Source organism: Dysidea avara, chromosome 6 (genome assembly GCF_963678975.1).
Source record: "Dysidea avara chromosome 6, odDysAvar1.4, whole genome shotgun sequence".
NCBI lineage: Eukaryota > Metazoa > Porifera > Demospongiae > Dictyoceratida > Dysideidae > Dysidea > Dysidea avara.
The window spans coordinates 1,496,780-1,519,840 of NC_089277.1; the positions used below are offsets into that span (position 1 = coordinate 1,496,780).

General features: G+C 36.8%; 1 protein-coding gene across 1 annotated transcript in view; it reads right to left on the bottom strand.

The window, feature by feature from the left end:
- LOC136257464 (ankyrin repeat domain-containing protein 49-like) overlaps positions 1 to 23,061 on the bottom strand; it is a 138,172-nt gene that overhangs the window by 57,509 nt on the left and 57,602 nt on the right. The window contains exon 3 of the mRNA XM_066050685.1: positions 275 to 373. Within this exon, the coding sequence (XP_065906757.1) occupies positions 275 to 373 (99 nt within the window). The remainder of the gene's footprint in view (positions 1 to 274; positions 374 to 23,061) is intronic.

Sequence of the window (23,061 nt, forward strand, 5' to 3'; positions counted from 1 at the left end):
CATGGACAATCTTCTGCAAAATTCAGGTGCCAAACATGTTTTTAACATGAAAATATGGTTGTCCCAGTACATGACTATTAGAGAGGTTACACGTTCACCATATTTATGTTACTAAGGCTCAGTTAACATTAACCAATAATAATGGGACCATTTAATTGATGAGGAAATGTTGCATTTAGTAATAAAACTAATAAAGGAAGGAAAAGTTTTTGGTTTAACTCTGTTCATTAATTACCAAATTCTCATCAAACTTTACAGTATACTAACAACTAACCACATTCTGACAATTGATGTCTGCTCCATATTCATGTAGTACTCTAATAACATCAGGCTGATTGTTCCATGCAGCATAATGAAGGGGGGTTATGTTACCCTATTAATGAAAAGAGACAACAACAGTAATATGGCACATCATACTGCACAATATTATACAATCTTATCATTAACCATATACACAATACATTATTATATGCCCACACATCATTGTATGCTTTAACAATTACCATATTTGGGTATGTTATGTACAGGAATTTCTTAATGATGGTCTAACATGTGATACCGCATTCATTATACTAAGAATTGAAAATGGTCAGTGTTAAATAGTGGTGATCTCTTTTACTAGCAACCATTGTGAACACAACACTGCACACATGGGGAATACCCTAGGGAAAACTACCTTACAAAGCGACATATTTACTGGTCACGGTCTTTATAGTGTTAGCTATATTCAATTGTAATTCATTATGTTCATAGTGAAACTGCTGTGGTTGTGTGGTAAAGTGTGAAATCCACAATTATAATGGAGTGGCTAAACAAAAAAAATCATCCAATTTTTCAATATATAAAAGCACCAAACTTGGCACAATATTTGCTAGGTTCATAATATTTCATATTAGATATGGTGCCAACATTAAAATTACCAATCATATCATGCTCAAAGTACCTCAAAATCAATTTTTTTAAATAAAACTGTGAAGCCATAAAAGTATTTAATAGTAAATTAATGTTCTGAAATTTTGTATCTGCATAGACGAGCAAGCGATAGTCATATCCAAAAGTTTAACAATGAAGGTGTACATCCATGTCATCAGCTTGCAATGTTAAAATGCATGGAAGGTCAAGGTATATAGATGTGTAATATATTATCTAATCCAAAACAGCCAAGCTGTAAAAAAAGTGTGCGGCCCTCAGAAAGGCTATGGTGAAAAAAGATGTGAAATCCAAGGTGGCGGCCAAGAAATGGCTGTGATGGTAGGTTAATGGTAAAAATTTTAATAATGACAATTCAGGTAAATTTTGTGAAGCAGCACAAAAATTCACCTGAATTGTCGTTATTAAAATTTTTACCATTAACCTACCATCACAGCCATTTCTTGGCCGCCACCTTGGATTTCACATCTTTTTTCACCATAGCCTTTCTGAGGGCCGCACACTTTTTTTACAGCTTGGCTGTTTTGGATTAGATTTCATTTCTTTTTGTATTTGTATACCCCAAAGCCGGCCTATGGCCAGCTTTGGGACTTTTTTAACCTATGTTTTTTTTCTTTACTACAGGAAGAAGTAAAGATGAAGTAGATATACTTAAAATATTTTATCAGTAAATGTACAAATTATATATATAATACATATGTGACCGGATTTGCAAAAAGGGGCCTTCCACACACATCCAATTTGCCAACTTTCACAATTGATAACTTCAGATTGGAAAGAGCTATTGCCTTGAAATTTGGGCAGTGGTGATTTCTTTGCAGCTGAACTCTCCACGTGATGGTTTCTTTGTAGCTGAACTCTCTATAAAGGCAATTTCTTCTAGCTGATCTCTCTACAGGGAGATTTGTTTGTAGCTGAACTATCTACAAGGTAACTTCTTCTAGCTGATCTCTCTACAGGGTGATTTGTTGGTAGCCGAATTCTGTACAGGCGATGTGTTTGCAGCTGAGCTCTTTACAAAATGGTTTCTTTGTAGCTGAACTCTCTACAAAGTAACTTCTTCTAACTGATCTTTCTAAAGCGTGATTTGTTTGTAGCTGAACTATCTACAAGGTAATTTCTTCTAGCTGATCTCTCTACAGGGTGATTTGTTTGTAGCTGAATTCTGTACAGGTGATTTGTTTGCAGCTGAGCTCTTTACAGAATGGTTTCTTTGTAGCTGAACTCTCTACAAGGTAATTTCTTCTAGCTGATCTCTCTACAGGGAGATTTGTTTGTAGCTGAACTATCTGCAAGGTAATTTCTTCTAGCTGATCTCTCTACAGGGTGATTTGTTTGTAGCTGAATTCTGTACAGGTGATTTGTTTGCAGCTGAGCTCTTTACAGAATGGTTTCTTTGTAGCTGAACTCTCTACAAGGTAATTTCTTCTAGCTGATCTCTCAACAGGGAGATTTGTTTGTAGCTGAACTATCTGCAAGGTAATTTCTTCTAGCTGATCTCTCTACAGGGTGATTTGTTTGTAGCTGAATTCTGTACAGGTGATTTGTTTGCAGCTGAGCTCTTTACAGAATGGTTTCTTTGTAGCTGAACTCTCTACAAGGTAATTTCTTCTAGCTGATCTCTCTACAGGGAGATTTGTTTGTAGCTGAACTCTCTACAAGGTAATTTCTTCTAGCTGATCTCTCTACAGGGAGATTTGTTTGTAGCTGAACTATCTGCAAGGTAATTTCTTCTAGCTGATCTCTCTACAGGGTGATTTGTTTGTAGCTGAATTCTGTACAGGTGATTTGTTTGCAGCTGAGCTCTTTACAGAATGGTTTCTTTGTAGCTGAACTCTCTAAAAGGTAACTTCTTCTAACTGATCTTTCTACAGGGCAATTTGTTTTTGGCAGAATTTTCTACAGGGTGATTTCTTTGCAGCTGAACTCTCTACATGGTGGTTTCTTTGTAGCTGAACTCTCTACAAGGTAACTTCTTCTAGCTGATCTCTCTACAGGGTGATTTGTTTGTAGCTGAACTCTCTACAGGTGATTTGTTTGAAGCTGAACTCTCTAAATGATGGTTTCTTTGTAGCTGAACTCTCTACAAGTTAACTTCTTCTAGCTGATCTCTCTACATGGTGATTTGTTTGTAGCTGAATTCTGTATAGGTGATTTGTTTGCAGCTGAGCTCTTTAAATAATGGTTTCTTTGTAGCTGAACTCTCTCAAGGTAACTTCTTCTAGCTGATGTCTTTACAGGGTCACTAGTTTGTAGCTGAATTCTCTACATGGTGGTTTCTTTGTAACTGAACTCTCTACAAGGTAACTTTTTCTAGCTCATCTTTCTACAGGGTGATTTATTTGTAGCTGAATTCTTTACAGGTGATTTGTTTGCAGCTGAGCTCTTTAAAGAATGGTTTCTTTGTAGCTGAACTCTCTACAAGGTACCTTCTTCTAGCTGATGTCTCTACAAGGTCACTAGTTTGTAGCTGAGCTCTCTACATGGTGGTTTTTTTTGTAACTGAACTCTCTACAAGGTGACCTCTTCTAGCTGATCTTTCTACAGTGTGATTTGTTTGAAACCGAACTCTCTACAAGGTAACTTCTTCTAGCTGATCTCTCTACAGGGAGATTTGTTTGTAGCTGAACTCTCTACATGATGGTTTCTTTGTAGCTGAACTCTCTACAAGGTAACTTCTTCTAGCTAATCTCTCTACAGGGAGATTTGTTTGTAGCTGAACTCTCTACATGATGGTTTCTTTGTAGCTGAACTCTCTACAAGGTAACTTCTTCTAGCTAATCTCTCTACAGGGAGATTTGTTTGTAGCTGAACTCTCTACATGATGGTTTCTTTGTAGCTGAACTCTTTGCAAGGTAACTTCTTCTATTGATCTCTCCACAGGGTGATTTGTTTGTAGCTCAACTCTCTACATGGTGGTTTCTTTGTAGCTGAACAATACAAGGTGATTTTTTCTAGCTGAACTATCTCTTTTCATAGTTGCATGAACTCCCTACAAGGTAACTTCTTCTAGCTGATCTCTCTACAGGGTGACTTTTGTGTAGCTGATCTCTATACAGGTTTCTTATTTCTAGCTGATCTCTTGAATTCTCTTCAGGGTGACTGCTCTATTAGGATGACTGCTCTATTAGAGTATCTCGATCTCGCACTTGCCGCACCAAGTTGGATTTCGTGTTATAACTCCGTGGCTTTAAGTCTTATTCTTCTACACCATTGATGAGCCTTTCTAAGATGATTACTCCATCTGTACAACGATTTTCAAAGCATTACCCTAAGCGGTTTATCTGGTAGGCGTGGCAAGCAGTCGTTTTTTTATTAGCTATCTCGATTGCGTAATTGTTACACACTGTTGGTTTTTTCGTTGTATCTTCCTGGTTTTTAGCTCGATTTCTTTCAAACCACAAAAGGTTTGAGGTTCAATAGTTAACCTATTCACCCACCGATTTTCAGCTTCTTCCCATACGCGGTTTACCCTGTAGGCGTGACAACATATTGGTGTTATTTTTCGTGAATAATCGCTCATAACTCTTTGCCTGTTTATGGTATTCCAGCCAAAGTTGGTACCGAGATGCGCCTTTATATCCCCCTTCTGTGTGCCAAATTTCAAGGCAATCGGATAACGCGTTCGCGTTTTATAGCAGTTTTTGTAAGTGTGCGACAAGAAAAAGAAAAATAAGAAGAAGAAGAAGAAGAAGAAGAAAAAAAAAACGAAGAAACTGAGCCAATTTTTGAAGTCGCATATCTCGGGAACGCGCGAAGCGATTTCGCTCAAATTTGGAATGTGGAGTGCTGCAGTTGGAGGGAATGTCCACAGCAAAAATCGTCTTGTTTCATCAAGGAAGCACAGAGCTACGGAGGTGCGAAAATTGCGTTTTCTTTCTTCCTGTCAATATACTCACGGGTGTTACGCGCCGGCTTCTTGGGCCGCACGACACACTACCGTGTGTCTTGATTTCTATTGGATTGAGCCTGTACTTTTACACTGTAATAATGGCTCCATTAGAAGTGTTTACAGGCAGTTTATTTTGCCACATTTTGAAAGATTTTCTGCAACTATAAGTTTGAAACACATTCTTGTTATTTAAACATAAAACAAAAATTTTGAATGAACTCGTATGGTTTCCTGAATGTGCTTATAACCTAGTTTAAAAGTTTCACACATGCCCTAGGGCAGTGTTGTGACTTGGCACTGTATCTCAAATGAGTTAGTATAACCTTACTCAACTTCCACAGAAAAGTTGGTGATTTTATCACAAAAGTGAACAATTTCATCAAAACTTGTTGCTTAGCTGCTCTACTATATAATAATGGAGCATTTACTGTGTTAATGTACCTTCAGGGGACTACCTGTATGTTGCAATGTTGTCATCTGGTAATATTAGATGGATTACACTAGATGGGTACTATCACAACAACTTCAAATAAATATTACAATTACAATTATTTGATGGAAAAGTTTAACCTCCAACATTGAAGGTGTTTGTAATAGAGTACAACTGGGAATTTTAAATCTTATTTACATGTAAGTTATATTAAAAATTATTCAATATAAAATTTACAATAAACTTGCTAAATCCATAAAATTTCTATCTTCTTCCTCAACACTTTATAATGCTGGATCCTTTGAAAATATTTTCATGCACCAATTAACATTATGGGTAAATAAATAGCTTTCATTCACAGAAAAAGTTTTTGCCGTATAGCCTGAAACATTATTGCACATGTGTAGACAGATACATACGCAATCACACAAGTTTTTCAAGACACCTGGTGAGGGGTAATTGGAAACAGTGGAAATGGAAACTGGAAACAGAAAGTGGAATTGGAAAACAGAAATGGTAAAATTGTCATATAAATGTACCCTAGAGTAAAATCCTTGTTTAGTGGCCACCTCTTAAAGACCACCTTCTTATAAAGACCAACTCTTTACAAAGACCACAATGTAATTAGATCTCAAAGATGGTTAAAGACCACTTTGTGGTCACCATTGATAAAGGCCACCTCATTACATGGTAATATTTGGTAAGCTTCAAACATGTATTTCATGACTAAAATCAATGTCATCTCTTTGTCCACACTTCACTCAAGTCATATACCATCATCATTTAGTTGGTACCAGCATAGCAATGGCGGACCCAGGATGGAGCATTTGGGGCAAATTCCCCCCTCACCTTGTGGAGGAGCCAGCCATAGCAAGCTACTTTTGATTAAAATACTAAACTTTGTCAGGCCAAGATCAGTTTTATTGAGTTTATAAAAGTCATGAAATTATGCACATTTTACTAACACTTATTACAAATTCGCCTGAAACCAAAGCAAACTAAAGTCAAATTAGCTATGAAATAGTTACCCAGCGCCTTCGTGCGTACTAAGCGCCTCTAAAATAATTATTGCTTTGCTGCTGTTTAAGACATTCAGGGCCTTCACAGGCCCTTAGCCAGGGGGGGTTCGGAGGTTCTGAAGAACCGCCCTCTTGGATAAATGGTCCATAATTTCAATTAAAGGTCCACAATTTTAGTATACAAGTCCAAATTTTCAGTAGCAAAAGTCCATTAGCTACAGTTTACTAAATACCACTAATAAGAAGTTATAAATTAGGTACTCCGAGTAGCTAGCTCATTTAGTGCTTGTAATGCAATACAAGATCGAGATACTCTAATAGAGCAGTCGACCACTCTAATAGAACAATCACTCTAATAGAACAGTCACAATTATATTTTCTTTTAAAAGCTGTATGTAACTGCTTAATTTATTTACACAACATATATTGAGATTATCTAAACTAGAGCTTTCATTAAAATTTTGGTAGGCAAGCCCCACCCCCTATGCAGAACCTATGAATAGCATCCATGCTTCAACTCCATGCAATCTGTAAAATTTCATTGTTTTTTTAAAAAGTATTTGTTCTGCTCTACTAGCTACTCCTATTGATCAGGACAGAGTGCTCAATCTTTCCCATTCTTATTCACTGTGACATTCCAATATAATGTATATAGACACATGCATATACCATAGATATATACTATATACACCCTGTGTAGTATCTATGCATATACAGATAGTATACAGTAGCATGTAGAGATATTTTCCCAGATGTCATCCATATAGCTATAGTCTTGAGCCTTCCTAAAATGTTATTTTTATTGACTGAAATGCCACTAAATTCAACTTCTTAGTATCTATTTTCAAAAAATTTCCCCGAGGGAATGCCCCCAGATCCTCTAGTTTCAGCATGCTTCACATGCTGGGTGTGCCTTGCACACCATAATATAATCTGCATCATGCCATATAAAAAAGGTCCACTTTTCTTCTAAAAGAACCTACCCAGATAAAAGTCTGGCTACGGCCCTGCTTTAAAACAACTTTTAAGACTTCACAACCATCTGCAAAAGGCCAAAATGGTAAAAATCATGTGAGACACTACTAAGAGGTGATTATTTGCTGCTTCAAAAATTCAGCAACTAACAAGAGAATCTGGCTCTCCCCAACCACCTACAACTTAGCCTGTTTGTGCCCCTCCCCTTGCTAGCTCCTTGATCCGCCCCTGCATAGATAATACTATGGTACCAGAATGTGTCACACAAAATATCCCATGCAAGTGAAATGTAGCTAGTACACTACAATCTGCTATATCAACAAAGAGCCTAGTCTTTTTAGCTGTTTTGATAAAGCGGTCTGACAGGATGCTTGGAACCTACTGTAGTTATTATTGCAATATGAAGAGGTAGTTTTTGTAAAGAGGTGATCTTTAAATTAAATAAAATAAAAGGTGACCTTAGCCATCTTTGAGAACTAATATAATGTGGTCTTTGTACAGAGGTGGTTTAAGAGGTGGCCACTAAACAAGGGTTTTACTCTAGGGTACATTTATTTGATGATTTGAGTGTATACTGTGTTAATGTACCCTCAGGCATAGGCGTAGCAAGATATTTTTAGATAGGGGGGTCTAGTTTGGTATTGAAGAGCAAAAAAAAAGGTCAATACCTGCTAAGAATGGCTGCCCTCCACTAAATAATATAGATTGTATCACTGATAAAGCACATAAAGTCCTTATTCACAACTTCATAGTTTGCTACACTGCTTCTCTGAATACTATGAGGTGATTATTTGCTGCTTCAAAAATTCAGCAACTAACAAGAGAATACTGCTTCTCTTTTTTGAAACATCATTACATATGACTAGTGAACCTGCTTATACAGTATCTAAAGAAAGAATTGTCATAAAATGAAATCTGAGTGCTTGCCCCAACACCAAATAATAAACAAAAATGGTAGTTATGCTTCTTTGTCAGCTATATTTATCTCATTACACAGTTTTACAAAGAAAGAACAGCATGAGAAGTACCTCTACAAAGTTCCTGACTACAAAAAAATCAGACAATTTCTGTATAATTATGTTATAGTAAGCATAGGGAAGCCATAATGTAATACTGCAAATTGACACCTTGCATTGCCAGAGGGGTCATTCCATGTCAAATCAACCAGGAATTTGGAGTCACCTCTCAGATTTTGATGAAACTTGGTGTGTTTGCAGTACCTGTGGTACGTATCATCTACACAAAATTTTGCCTCATACACTTCATAGTTTTTGATTTATAGTATGACCACAAATATTTTGAATATTTTATAAAAAATCTTGAGTTACAAACTCACCTGTACCTCTTTGCCACATTGTTATTTTCAAGTAAAATTTTCAAGAATGAAAGAATATTGACTGATCTTTAAAATTATTTATAAATTATGGGATATCTAGTTAATTAAGATTGAATGGTAGTTTGTTAAGAACTTTGATAGTCCATAATTCAAAAAATGCTGCTTAAAATTCTTAGAATTTTTTCTGACATAAAGATTAGGCTATTGTCTATGTTTGATGCAATTGTGGTTGTGGGACCATGATGGGCTGAAGAGATATAATTACATATATTGAGGTACGTAGTGGAATTTTGTGGCCTATCTACTGCCATATGGGGACCTATACCACACCAATACTTAGTTCTAACAAGACCACACTGATTTTTCTACACAATTGAGGTATCCAGTTCAACTGTGTGATAGTGATTGAAGTGAACTTTGTGAAACTACTTGATTATTATATGCATAGTAGTGTGCAATTGTACCATGCCGTGGAAGAAACAATGCTGCAATCCTTTTCAAAAGGAAAATCATGACTGCTCAACTAAAAAGTTGAACCTGAGACATGTGACAGAATGGATTTGTAAAAAAAATCCATCATTATCGGTTGGATCAATGATCTGTGATAACTGTAGGAAGCAGCTTTACAAGTTACCTTATTCTAATACTCAATTAGAATCACAGGTCTCTGATTATGATTACTCTACTGAAGTTGAAAGTGACTTGTCAGAACCCCTGGAACTTTCTTCCATCAATCAGTGTTTAGAAAAGATTAGGGAAACTCCCATTGTGAAGTCAAAACTCAGCCAGCAAAAATATCCAAAGCATAAAGTTCAAAAGATCAGTGCCTCCATTAAAAGAACAGTATTCAAGGACAGATACTCTGATGATGAAACTGAAATAATTGGTCAACTACAGGATGAGTTTTACTCAACCAATGAGCGAAGTAAAAATATTCAAATTTTTACAGTGCTCCCAAATCCCAAAGAGTTGGACTATTCAGCAGATCCACACTGAATTTGGGGCTACACATTACATGGCCAAAAAAGCAAAACATCTTGCTAAAGAATCCGGAATTCTGGCTACGCCCAATCCTAAGTTAGGCCATCATATTAACTGCTCTGCAGGTTTGCCAGTTTTATGAAAATGATGAAGTCAGTAGACTAGTGCCTGGCAAAAAGGATTTTGTTTCTGTGAAGCAAGATGAACAAAGAGTCCAAGTACAAAAGCGATTGGTTTTGAGCAATTTGAAAGATTTATACCAACTCTTCAAGAATAACTTCCCTTCTGAAAAAGTGGGTTTCTCTAAATTTGCAGAACTTAGACCAAAACACCGTGTTCTAGCTGGAGCCAGTGGGACACACTCTGTTTGTGTTTGTACTATTCATCAAAATGTGAAGTTAATGATAAATGGTGCTGGTTTGCCGGGCCTCTCTAAAGATGGTGAGGTACTGTTGGATACGTATCACAATTGCTTGGCCCAACTCATATGCAACCTACCATTACCAAGATGCTACTTGGGTTGCTGCCAGTATTGTCCTGGCACCAGCAAGCTTAAGCACCATCTCCAGACACTTCTAGAAGAAAATATGATTGATGAGATTGTATATAAGCAGTGGTATCAGTTGACAGGTCTACCCTTGAATCGATTTGTAATACATCTGATGATTTTGTGGAATCATTTTGTGGAATCATTTTGTGAAAATATTAATTTGTTACCCTCTCATTCTTTTATTACAACACAGCAGGCTGTATTCTACAAAGATATTAAATCTTGTTTGGAAACTGGAGAGGTGCTTATCACTTTTGATTTTGCTGAGAATTATGTTTTTGTTCTTCAGGATGCAGCTCAAGGGTTCCATTGGAACAATGCCCAATCTACCTTTCACCCATTTGTAGTATACTATACTAATTCAGACAAACTATGCCATCTCTCCTATGTGATCATATCTGACTGCATGCACCATGACACCGTAGCATTCCACCTCTTTCAGAAACGCTTCATTACATTTTTGATGGCAAAACTTCCCTCTTCTGTTAAAAAGGTGTACTACTTTTCTGATGGAGCAGCTGCTCAATACAAAAACCGTAAGAATTTTATTAATTTGTGCCACCATGTAGTTGATTTTGGAATACCAGCTGAGTGGCACTATTTTGCAACTTCACATGGTAAAAGTGCCTGTGATGGGGTTGGTGGAACAGTGAAGAGAATGGCAGCAAAAGCTAGCTTGCAAAGGCCAGCAGATAATGACACCCCGTCAATTATATGACTGGGCTTCTGAGAACATAAAGGCAACTTTCTTTGGATATTGCACATTAGAAAAGTATGAAACAGAACTGGTGGCTCTGCAAGAAAGATTTGAGAAAACTCGAACAATTCCTGGCATACGAAAAATGCATTCATTTATTCCATGGTCCACAGAAACAGGCAATATTCTGCATCAACTGAATATAAAGTTCAGAAAATGACTGCAGCTGTGATGCTGCCTTGTCTATAGAGCAAATACGAGGATTCGTCATTTGTATGTATGATCAGAAATGGTGGTTGGCTTGTGTACTTGAGACTGACACAGAAGACTTAGAAGTCAAAGTAAGCTTTCTTCACTCTAATGGCCCAGCACATTCTTTCAAATATCCCTGCATACCAGATATTCCTTGGGTGCCTACAAGTGATATTCTAATGACAGTTGACCCTAGGACAGCCACAGGCAGAGTGTATGCAATCACAAAAGAAAAGTAAAATTGCTTCAGAGAAGCTACAGAGATTAATTGTAACCTAAAGAAGTAATTACAAAATGCATACTTTTCTTGATCAGCACAACATTTTGTAAATAATTAGTAGTACATTTATTATGTAAGTATTGCACACGTGTAACAAAAATGCATTGTATTAATGTTAACAGATATGACCCAGTGGTTACTGTAGTAGGGAGAATTAGCCTAGTTATTAATACTTAATTTAGAAATTTTAATACAATATTAAGGTGGTCTTTTCAATACAGGTGGTCACTATTACAGGTTGCACTTTACCTGGATATTATAGATCAGTGTGGTCTTGAGTATTGGCGGTATAGGTCCCATATAGCAGTAATTAGGCCACACAATTCCACTACATACCTCAGCGTATGTAATTATATCACTTCAGCCCATCATGATCCCACAATCAAAATTCCCTCAAACACAGACCATAACGTAATCATCATCTCAGAAAAAATTCAAGGAATTTCAAGCAGAATTTGAAATATTGAATATTAAAGTATATAATAAAGCACTTTTTAACTTTAATTAATTAAGTATCCTATAATTTAAAAATTATTTTAAAGATCAATCACTATTCTTTCATATGTGAAAATTCTACTTAAAAATAATTATGTAGTGAAGAGTTACAGGTGATTTTGCAACTCAAGGCAGACTGATTTTTCATAAAATATTCAAAATATTTGTGGTCATACAGTGTAAATCAGAAACTATGAAATGTATGAGGCTAAAATTTTGCGAAGATAGTAAGCACCACAGGTACTACAAACACACCAAGTTTCATGAGAGATGACTCCAAATTCCTGGTTGATTTGACATGGAATGACACAGAGGAAAGAAATGAGTAATTTCATGATGTGGGCACTAGGGTATGCCGAATGGCATCAGCAAGGCTTAAGCGACACCAAGCTGTGAAAACATCAATCCTGTAGCATTAGCTGTTATTGGTGTAGTTAGACAGTCAGTAGTAAAGTCTGTTAAATAAAAATAAATTTGATAGCATTCTATTTGAAGTGTTTTTTATACTGAAATTTTTTGGGAGAGAATGCACAATCTTCCATGATCCCTAATACTGTATGATAGTGTTTCCTTACATTTAAAACAGTAAACAGGTAATTTTTATGGACACTGGATTGATTGCAGAGGAGCTTCTGGCACTGTTCTAGGGATGCAATAAAATAGGTAAATATCGTATTGCCTTAAAACGTATGCTGTATTGTAATATTTGGATTAGGGCCTTTGGTAATGTTAAAGTGCTATACTTGTGTACATAATTATATAGCTCATGGATATAAGCTTGGTAATTAAGATACAGCAGATAGCAGTAGTGTCATGTGGTGTACACCCACCAGTCAAAAGTTGCTAAGGCCACTCCAAATAAATTCTCTGTTTCCCGTCCTGGACTCAGGCATATTTACATGCGGGCGGGCAGTCCATTTCCATTATTTCATTATAATATTGGCAGCTTTTCAAGCCATTATTTTCCTGGAAAAACCATAAAAGGCTGCGCTTAAGCTTGTTCTTTCCTTTTTAAGTTGCAAAATAGCGCAAACATGAAGTCTGTGCCTACGTGACAGCACTGCTGACACGTGAGCTGACACTGTTTCAAGGTAGCTTTCCCAAATAATGGAAGAATACGGAATAATGGAACAATTTATAGCTGACAGTAACCAGATGCGGGCGGTGGACGGGAAACAGAGAATTTATTTGGAGTGGCCTAATGGCCAACAGTTATTTAATAGGTATTAAAATACAAGTAGGCAGTACTATAACCAGCACTGTTTGTTTAGGATATGTGGTCTCTAGTCACCACTAAAACATCAACAGTTACATTCTGGTGGCTTTGATGCCTGCCCTCCAAAAGGGGTAAGTAGAATTCTAGGAAAACGGGAACGGAATGGAAACGAAAAGTGGGAACGGAAACGACCAACGGCAAATGCCTGATGAAGGTTATTATGTCAATATACGGGTTATATTTTACAGCATGATGCTTCTTTGTAACATTGTTGGACCCTTTCGCACTGTTCCGCTAAAGTGATCGAAACTCTCTAATAGAGCAGTCACCATTCATTAAAATACTCTACTAGAAAAGTCAAGAATGTTTTGTAAACTATGCGGACCTTTAAACCTGTAAATGATGGAGCAACTATGGTTGGCAAAGATTAGGTATGTAGACTAGCTAAGTCATCAACACTGACTGTTAACTGTTCCTTTAAAATTATAAACATTTTAAAAGATTCAACACTGAAACATGCTTGAAGAAGTTTGTGAAGTATTCTAATTATATAGACTGAAGACAGTGTCTATATAGGCTATGCACTTACATGCAGCTTCCAGATAAGAGTTATGTATGATAAGGTATGCTGTTAGCTTGCTTGCTAGCTCTAAGACGTGCATGGCTGGTCTCATATGACACACACTAGCTATATCATCAACACTATTTAAAAAACTGAAATAACTATACTCCTTGAAACCATACAAAAGATTCAACAATTAAGAATGAAGAGATTTACAAAGTATTCTAATTAATTGACAGTGTTTACATAAAGATGTGCCGGAGAAGGTGTATGGCTGCAACCTTATCAAGATAAAAGTTAGGTATGTGGTAGATACAGTATGTGTCAGGCTGAGGTGACTCCAATGAAGAGGCTGAGGGTTGCCAGCTATAGTACAGTGATTCACAAGCTTTCAATACTAAAAGGCCCCTGGTGAGATACATGGTTTGCAAAACATTCTGTGACTGCTCTATTAGAAAGTTTCGATCGTTTTAGCGGAACAGTATGGAGGGTCCAACAATGTTACAAAGAAGCATCATGCTGTAAAATCTAACCCGTATATTGACATGATAACCTTCATCAGGCATTTTCCGTTGGTCGTTTCCGTTCCCGCTTTCCGTTTCAGTTCCGTTCCCTAGAATTCTACTTACTCCTCCAGAAGGTGCATATGGTAGCTGAATAGGCTAGTTATCCACAAACCACAGTCCATTACAACCCTACAATATATTGTAACACAGTATATTGCAATACGCAATATATTGATATGTTTCACCACACATATTGTATTGTATTGTGATTATACTGTTGCGCCGAATGCTTTGAACAGCTCCTTTGGAAAATTCAATTCTGATCCGAAATAATAACACTGATTATACAAAATACAATGTAACGTCTAAATTTTTATAGCTAGTACAGGAGGGAGAGGGCTTATAAGTAAAAACAGTACTGTCTCTGTACACATGTGAAAATCCTGAAAATTATGGATGGTCCACAAGTATCAACAATAAATCAAGCTATATATCTCACAGTATTCCCACAAAATTTTACATGTCAATGTAGATAATATAATGGGTTTTGACCTATGGCCATTGACCTTTGTATGTAATAATCATTGGTGGCTCCAGGAATATTGTTAACTGTTTTCCAATCAAGACCTTTGATAATTCCAGGGTCTAGCTGCATGTCAATGTAGATAATATAATGGGTTTTGGATATGGCTTTCTTTACATAGGAAGAAAAGTTGTGAGCAATTAAGATTACTTAATAGGTGAAAACAAGTGCTTGTTTAATGGGATTTATATGGCTTTGTATCACTACCTCAACTTTACCTTCACTTTATTAATTCATCACATGTGTTTGAGTGGTTATTTTAAGTTAATAGAAAAGAACAATACACCCACAGGTTTTCTTGGAGAAGTCTCTCTTTGATACATCTCCATTGTGTGAACACTTATGGTCAGTGACTATGGTAAGGGAAGCATCCCCACAGCAATGAAAATTGTTAAAATTTTATGCTCTGGTTTTTGGTGCAGACAAACTTTTTAGTAATAATTTATATGCTTTTCTGAGTGGCATTTATGGATCAGTCCCACTGATCATTTCCACAAGTGGTTTATCACACAACTGTAATTTGTAAGTCTTGTGATTTATATTCATAGAAAGAAAAAGACAGTTGCTACTCAGAATGAAAACCCGCATGTATATTTATTTATAGCATCATAGCAGGGCATACTAACTTAGTGGCATGCACTTAGCCTGTATGCAATGACTACTGTATTAGAGCATTTGACTGTTTTAACAGAGTATCTAAATCTTATATGATATTTCTTGGATTGAGCATGGGTGGAAGATGGGTAATATTTCCCACCACCCTTTACTAGTGAGAACATTTACAACTATTACGTTGAAGTTTTCATCATTCCTGGTATATACTCTACAATGTAAATAATGAGAGTTTTCACACTTACTGTAAATACCTGTACAGCACATGCACTATAGGAAGGCTCTCCACTCAATGTTTACAGAAATGGCCACAACCTGTTTAATGAAGAAATAAAGTCATCTTTATGAGTAGTCTGTAAATAGCTTTCATCGACAGAAAAAATTTGCCGTATAGCTTGAAAGATTATCTACACATGTGCAGACAGATACACACTCCATCACACAAGTTTTCAAGACACCTGGTGAGTGCCCATATTTATCCTACAGTTACCTGTGGGAATACACCTGGTTTAATAAGCCCATCAAAACAATTCCTTGATTGATGTTTTACAATTATACTGTTGTATAACATTTTCTACATCTTACTGGCTAACATGTTATAACTACCAGTCATACCAACTGCACTAGTTAAATTCCTAATGTTTGATCCACCCACACAATGTTGTATAAGCCTACATTGTGTATCTGTGAGCATACTTATATAGGTCAGCTGCCAATAGCTTACTCAACAAGTTTATCATAAGCTTGGAAATTTTTGGTCTGATGATGCAGAAACACACTTCATACTGGCCATGGACTATATAGGCCTTTTGTGCCCATAATATTGTTTCTTTAAACCTGTTCACATAACACAGGGGCAATGTGACTGGGTTGGTCAGCAGATTTTGTGATTTCACGAATAACACAAAGCTACATACATGAATAAACTATCTAATTTCATTGTCAAAATCAGCTAGAGTTAAGTGGTCTGCTTTTGCTGGCTGCTTTTCCCAAGTATAGTGGCAATCTGTATGAGCGGTCTAGAGCCATAATGAAGACCATTGCTGTAACTGTTTCAAACTAATACTGTGTAAAATCCAAAGGGATTTCCTGAAACCCCTGGAAACCCTCTGGGTATGCCCCTGTGGTAGGCCTTGCTTTTGACATGATTTAACCACTCGAAGCTTACCCCTTGTATTTAGTCATTTAAAAACATGAAAGCATTAAAACACTTGTAAATTCCCTGAAATTTGCCTTACTCGACTTTTCCGTGATATCCGTAGGACTCGTCCATTTATTATAACAATCGTAGCTACAACGTTACTTGCTGCCTAACCATAATTGAATCTTTCAGGCATGCATGTAAAATGAATCCAGTTGTTGCACTCGTATTGACATCAAGGCTATCAGCCTGAAACAGAAGTGTTACATATTAGCTGTAACATGGGCACTTGTGATTTGCCTATATGTATGCCCTTAGCCCTCAGGGGCTTTGGTCATACAGTGACATATCAGGCAAATCACTCGTGCCCATGTTACAGTTAAAATATGACACATCATCATACTACACAAACTACACAATCTTATCATTAGCTACGTTTTGTGACAGATACCCACACATCATTGTATTCTTTATCAGTTACCATAATATGGATGTGTTATGTACAGGAATTTCTTAATAATGGTTTAACATGTGATACTATATTCATTAGAATTGAAATTTGTCAGTGTTAAATAGTGGTGGTCTCTTTATACTACGTACTACAGGGTATGGCTGGACTACCTGTATGTTGTAATGTTGTCACTAGTCTGTTAATATTAGATGGATTACACTAGATGGGTATATATCATCACAACAAATGTAACATTTGATGGACAATTTTAACCTCCAACATTGAAGATGTTTGTAATAGAGTACAACTGGAAATTTTAAAAGATCTTATTACAACCTTTTGTTAAATCCATGAAATTTCTATCCTCTTTCTCAACACTTTATAGGTTGTATCTTTCATGTGTTGTTGAAAATATTCTTATTAAAACATTAATGAAGTCCAACCATAAAACTTTGTCCCTTGCTAGCCATAATGTCAGAAACAGTTTGGGTTAGGGATGGAGGGAGATAGTATGAACATATTGGAATATCAGGATAGTATTGTTATTGTGTATCGCCTATCATTCAAAAAATTACTATTGGACAGTAATTAAAATGTAAAAACTGCAAATATTCATGCAAAACACTTGTAAAAATAACATTTGGGAACAGAATCAGTCTAAAAGGCTGTTTAGTCTCTTAGTCAAAGCATATCCATAAGTACATCCCTCCTTGCATATCTCTGTGAAGGTAATAAGTAGATTTTCACTATCGTTATGCGTACTATTGAACAGTGTCTTACTATCGTTTGGACTTTGAGAACTTCACTATCACCCAGCCCTAGTTTGGGTACAAACAATCATCACTTAGTCACATTAGCAATACAAGGAGTAGGTAGGATACCAAATATGTAGTTCTATCAAGTAAGTATTGTAAAGTGATTTAGTGATCTTGTTAACATCACTCACTGATGATACATGTGAAAATTTTTGAAGGAGAATGCTTGTGTGGTTATCATGGATTATAGTAAAAAACCATGAAAGTGTTAACCTGAATAGATGACATTAACAAGAACTAGCTAGTAACAAAGTGTTGAACTTTTTACATACACAATATACCACACATTAATATGGAGTATAGTGTATACAGATCAACTAATACTGTAAATGACAAGAGTATGGTGAGTAACCTTATACTTGTTATTACATTTGTTATGTGTAATATTTGATGAGGTATAGTCCAGAGTTTTCTTCAGTAAAATAAAGTAGCAGTAAAACCATATATTTTCTAGTTGCTACCATCAAAGTCATTATATATTGCTTTCATCACATCAAAGAATTAAGAGCAAAAATAGATCAGGGAAGATCTTGATGTTTCAAATTTACAGATTTCTTACAACATACATGTTGAAACTCTTTTAACATAATTTATTACTGGTGAGGCTGCACATGTTAAATCAAAGGAAAGAATGATAACAGTGATATATCTTAGAAATGACTCACTGCACATCTACCAGCTATAAGTTATTGAAAAGTGACATGGTTGTTTAACTTCAGTAATCATTTTAGTTATGACCTTACTTTATTTGGTTCATTCAGAATAACTGAAGTAGTAGAGAGTGGATCATTTGAATGTAAAACTAAAGGCCAATATAAAATAACTGTCCATTAGAGTACTTTAAGAAGATCATTAAGGCTTGTGCTTTCCTGCCAGACAATAACCAGCATCAGTGTTAACAATTTGGCAGTATTGGTTAGACAAGTATACATGCCTTCAGAGTGACCAGAATGCATTTTTTTGGTTATATTGCCATCTGCAGTAATGCATTTCATGTACTATTGTCCTCCATTTCTTTCTCCAATACCACATAGGTGTTGACTTGTTGGCAGTGCCATCAATGGTTTCTTGTTCTGACTATCCCATTTAATTTTTGTAGTTACTGGATTGACTGCAGAGGAGCTTCTTGTGCTGTTCTTTGTTTGTAATCCTTTATAACAAGCAGAACATGCACCTTGTACGTAGCTGAAAATGAAGCAAAATGTTCATTATCACTTCACAGAAATTAGGAGTGGGCTAATAAGACATTGTATGTCTGGTAATTTTGTTTCCTTTGATGTGCATACAAGTTTGTCTGTAGTGGGCCAAACAGAACAAATACCATGAGGTCAGAGTTGGGGAAACTAGCTACATATTGTACCTAGTTACTTCTTTACCCCAACTCCTATACAGTAATGCTTCACTTTATAGCTTAATGATACCTTAATAGTTAAACATTACTTCATGCTTAGCACTTTGTTTTCAAAGCATATTCCAGCATAGACTTATCCCAACATTCATTATTTGTGTAGTAATCACATCAATTGTGATCCATCTTTCTTGGGTGTATAGATAAATGATAATTATCCATATTATGGTAAAGCTTTGTAGTGATATAGGAATTGAATTGCTCATAACTTTTGCTCTATTAAAAACCCTTCAGAAAGTTGTATCCAGTTTCCAAACAATTTAATAGCTACTATCTACCAATTATAATCAGATAAACTTCAGTGGGATAAAGTGACTTCTTTTGAACTACAATTACCCAATCGAATATAGCCAGTCTACCTCGAGCCAGTCTTGGTTTGGCCACATTGCACATTTAATTGATCACAGGGATGAATATTGGAACTTGTGTAATGAAAATTATATGGCTTTGGATCACCCAAAAACCAGCCTCACTTTTCCTTGAAGACAATGAGCAGTATTGGTTAGGTAAGAAACAAACCTTTAGATCGACCTGAAACGCTTTCAACAAGTTGCTACGGAATTTAAAAAATTTATTAAATGGAATTTTCTACTGACTGACTGAATAACTGAGTAACTGACTGCCTGACTGAGTGATGCCTTCAGACAAGCATAACCTGATAATGGCTAATAGTCAGGGAATATTATCAGATATCTGGTAAATCTGGGAATTTCAATAAGTTTAAACTCGACTCCTGTGGGGGAACCCGTGACAGCTGCTGGAACGTGGGTACCCAAAACCATATTGCGAAAATTAAAAAAGTTTAATTTTGCCTTGTGTGGAGTCAAAATAAGGTTTTTTCATGATTCTGAATTGAATAAAAGCATTTTGCACTAAAACCACTCCTTGGTGGAAAAGACCACGCCCACTTTCCAGTATTCACAAGAACTACTACTATAGCTACTGGTACAATACAATTTCAATTGTTATAGAAAACATAATTTAAAAAATCTTCTGGTCCTTAAAGGTTTGTAGCAACCTTATCAATATCAACTGAGAACACTGAGAAGTCACACCATGTAACAAAGAAGCATGAAGCCATGAACCCATTTACATACACATAACTGTGTTAACACTTTGTTTTGTATCATGCAATCAGCACCATCTTAAGTCATTTCTATGTTAATGCAGATCATATGTATTCAGGGCTATTTTTGTAACTTATCTGTTGTAGTTTTTGTGTATAAATATGCTGTGTACTCTGTGCGTTAGTCAGTGTGTGGTGATAAAACAACTTGTCTGAAAATATCTAACTGTGAAGTACTACAGGTTAACATGGAGATGAACATCCGCACTGTGGGTGCAGTACCACTACATGGTTGATGCCATCAAGATCTTCATCAGAACTGAAAGGCTTGCAGAATACAATGGGCACATTTCCTGCATTGTTACCAAGATGTTGGACATCTTTTCAGTTGCAGGCCATCATCAGTATGCCAAAGGTGCACGACTGTATTGTCAGCTGATGAAGCAACTCAAAACTTCACCTGAATACAAGGAAACCTATGAAAGTTTTACAGCCCATGGGAACCATGTTGTCCGTTACTTTTGTCATGAATGGTCTGGTACCTGGTGTGACATCTGTATTGAGCAGACACTGATGAAAGTGGCCAAGTCAGAAGGTGGGTTGAGAAGAGGGAGGATGAGGAATAGTGATTCTGGCCACAAGTGTTGGATACAAACTATCAACCACCTTTCCTATATCAATGACTGCATGGAAGAGGGTATCAAGAAACATGGTCCACTCCACAAAGACCTTGCCAAAACACAGATGAAGCAAGACACTGAAGCAATTGGACTTGTCCTCAAATGGCTAGAGGAAACCAACCCCTTTGACCTTGATCATGACAAACAGTTGCTTGTATCCTTCTCAACAGGATTCACAAGCACCACCGATGATGCAGTTAATGCTGAAAGAGCAACTGAAGTAGGGAGGAATATGCAGATAAACCTTGACGGAAAGTCAGTGACATCTATCATGCAGGTAATTCAAGGTACAGGCCCTCTCATCGCTCAGAATGATTCCCAAAATCAATGAAAAGAAGCTTCACATAAACTCACTTAAGTTGTTCAACTGACTGATAATTATTTCTCAAAGGGATATGACAGTCGAGTATGAGCTGACTCCCTCCCCATTATCCTTGTTTAGCAACAAAGACCAAAAAATGAACAAAGCAAACAAGGCAACACTAGCCTGAAGCGGTTGACTGATCCACTTAACCTCACTGACCAACCCTGCTCCAGCCTGGTGGTTGATGGTGGATGGCTGCTCCACATGGTGAAGTGGGAACAAGGTCAGACTTGGCAGGAGATTGCTGACAGCTACCTCAGCTATGTTCAGTATCTTGGCAGACACTCTCAAAAGATAACTGTTGTCTTCGATGGCTACAACACAGTGGCTTAAATAATTTCTGCAGGCTAACTCTTATATGTGCCATTCTAAGGATGTAATAGCCTTGTGGATATTAAAAACTCTAATGGATTCTCTTTGTTGATGTGAATAATCCATTTTGCACATGAATAACTTGATGATGCACTTTGTTTAGAAAAAGGAATAGTCCTCCAACTAAGGAGCAAAATGAAATTTTGTACAGAATCACACCAAAAGATCACGACCACATCCGACATACTAAGAACCCCTGCCGTAATCTACAGATTGTACCAGATATGATACATTTGACACCAAGGGTAAAGTTCATGGACAACACCCACAACAAAAGTGAGCTCATCTATCTCCTCTCTTTAACATTCCGGAAATATCAGATCACCGTGGTGCAGTGTGACAATGATACTGACACTTCAATTGTGAGAGTAACATTGACTGATGCTACAGATGACTCTGTAGAGGTCAGTACATTTTTTTACTTACAACTTTTTGCATGGTTGTTGATTTTAACAGGTGCGGGCAGAAAATGCAGATTTGCTGATAATGCGCGCTGGTGCATCATTGCTCAAAATACCAAGCATCCACTTTTTTTCACCACATCTAAGGGCTCTTACGATGTGAAGATGATCCGAGAAGCGCTCTCAGAAAGACAGAGGCGCTACTTGCTCTTTTGTCATACTTTCACTGATTGTGATACTGTTTCTTCAATTGCAGGCCATGGACCTATTTAACAAGTTTTGTGCAGAGGATATACTGTATTGATGAGCACATGGACATCTTCCTTGACATACAGAGTACTAAAGACACAGCGATTAGGGGTGGTATTGCCATTTTCAAGTACATTTACAATGCACCAGTTACTACTTTGGGAGAAATTTGATACAACATGTTTGCCAGTAAGGCAGCAGCTGGACTGATCAAGCCACAGACTCTACCTCCACCAGAAGGGGCAGCTGCACAGCATTCTCTTCGTGCCTATCTCCAAACCTGTTTCGAAGCATGTCTTTGAACCCCGATGAGTATGGATGGACTGTAGGGGTTCATGGTTATGAGCCAGTTCCTACTTTAGACCACGTGGCTTCCAAGGAGCTACTCCTGTTCACGAGCTGTAATTGCCATGGAGATTACGATGCAGTTTTAGGAAGAACAGTGTCCAGTGTATCTCTGCATGTGGAATTTGCAAAGGCATTACATGCAAGAATTGCATCAATGATGGCATAGAGTCTAGAGAAGACTCATGCAGACATTGACTTTTGAGGTGTTTGACAGTTGGAGCCATTTTAAATTGTAGTGTCTATTCAAACAAATACATAATATCTAGCAAAGGTGGGGAGGGGGAAAGGTTGTAAATAGTGGAAAGTGAGTGTGGTCTTTTTCCACCAAGGAGTGGTTTTGATGCGAAACAAATGCTTTTATTCAATTCAGAATCATGAAAACCCCTATTTTGACTCCACACAAGGCAAAATTAAACTTTTTAATTTTCACGATACGGTTTTGGGTACCCA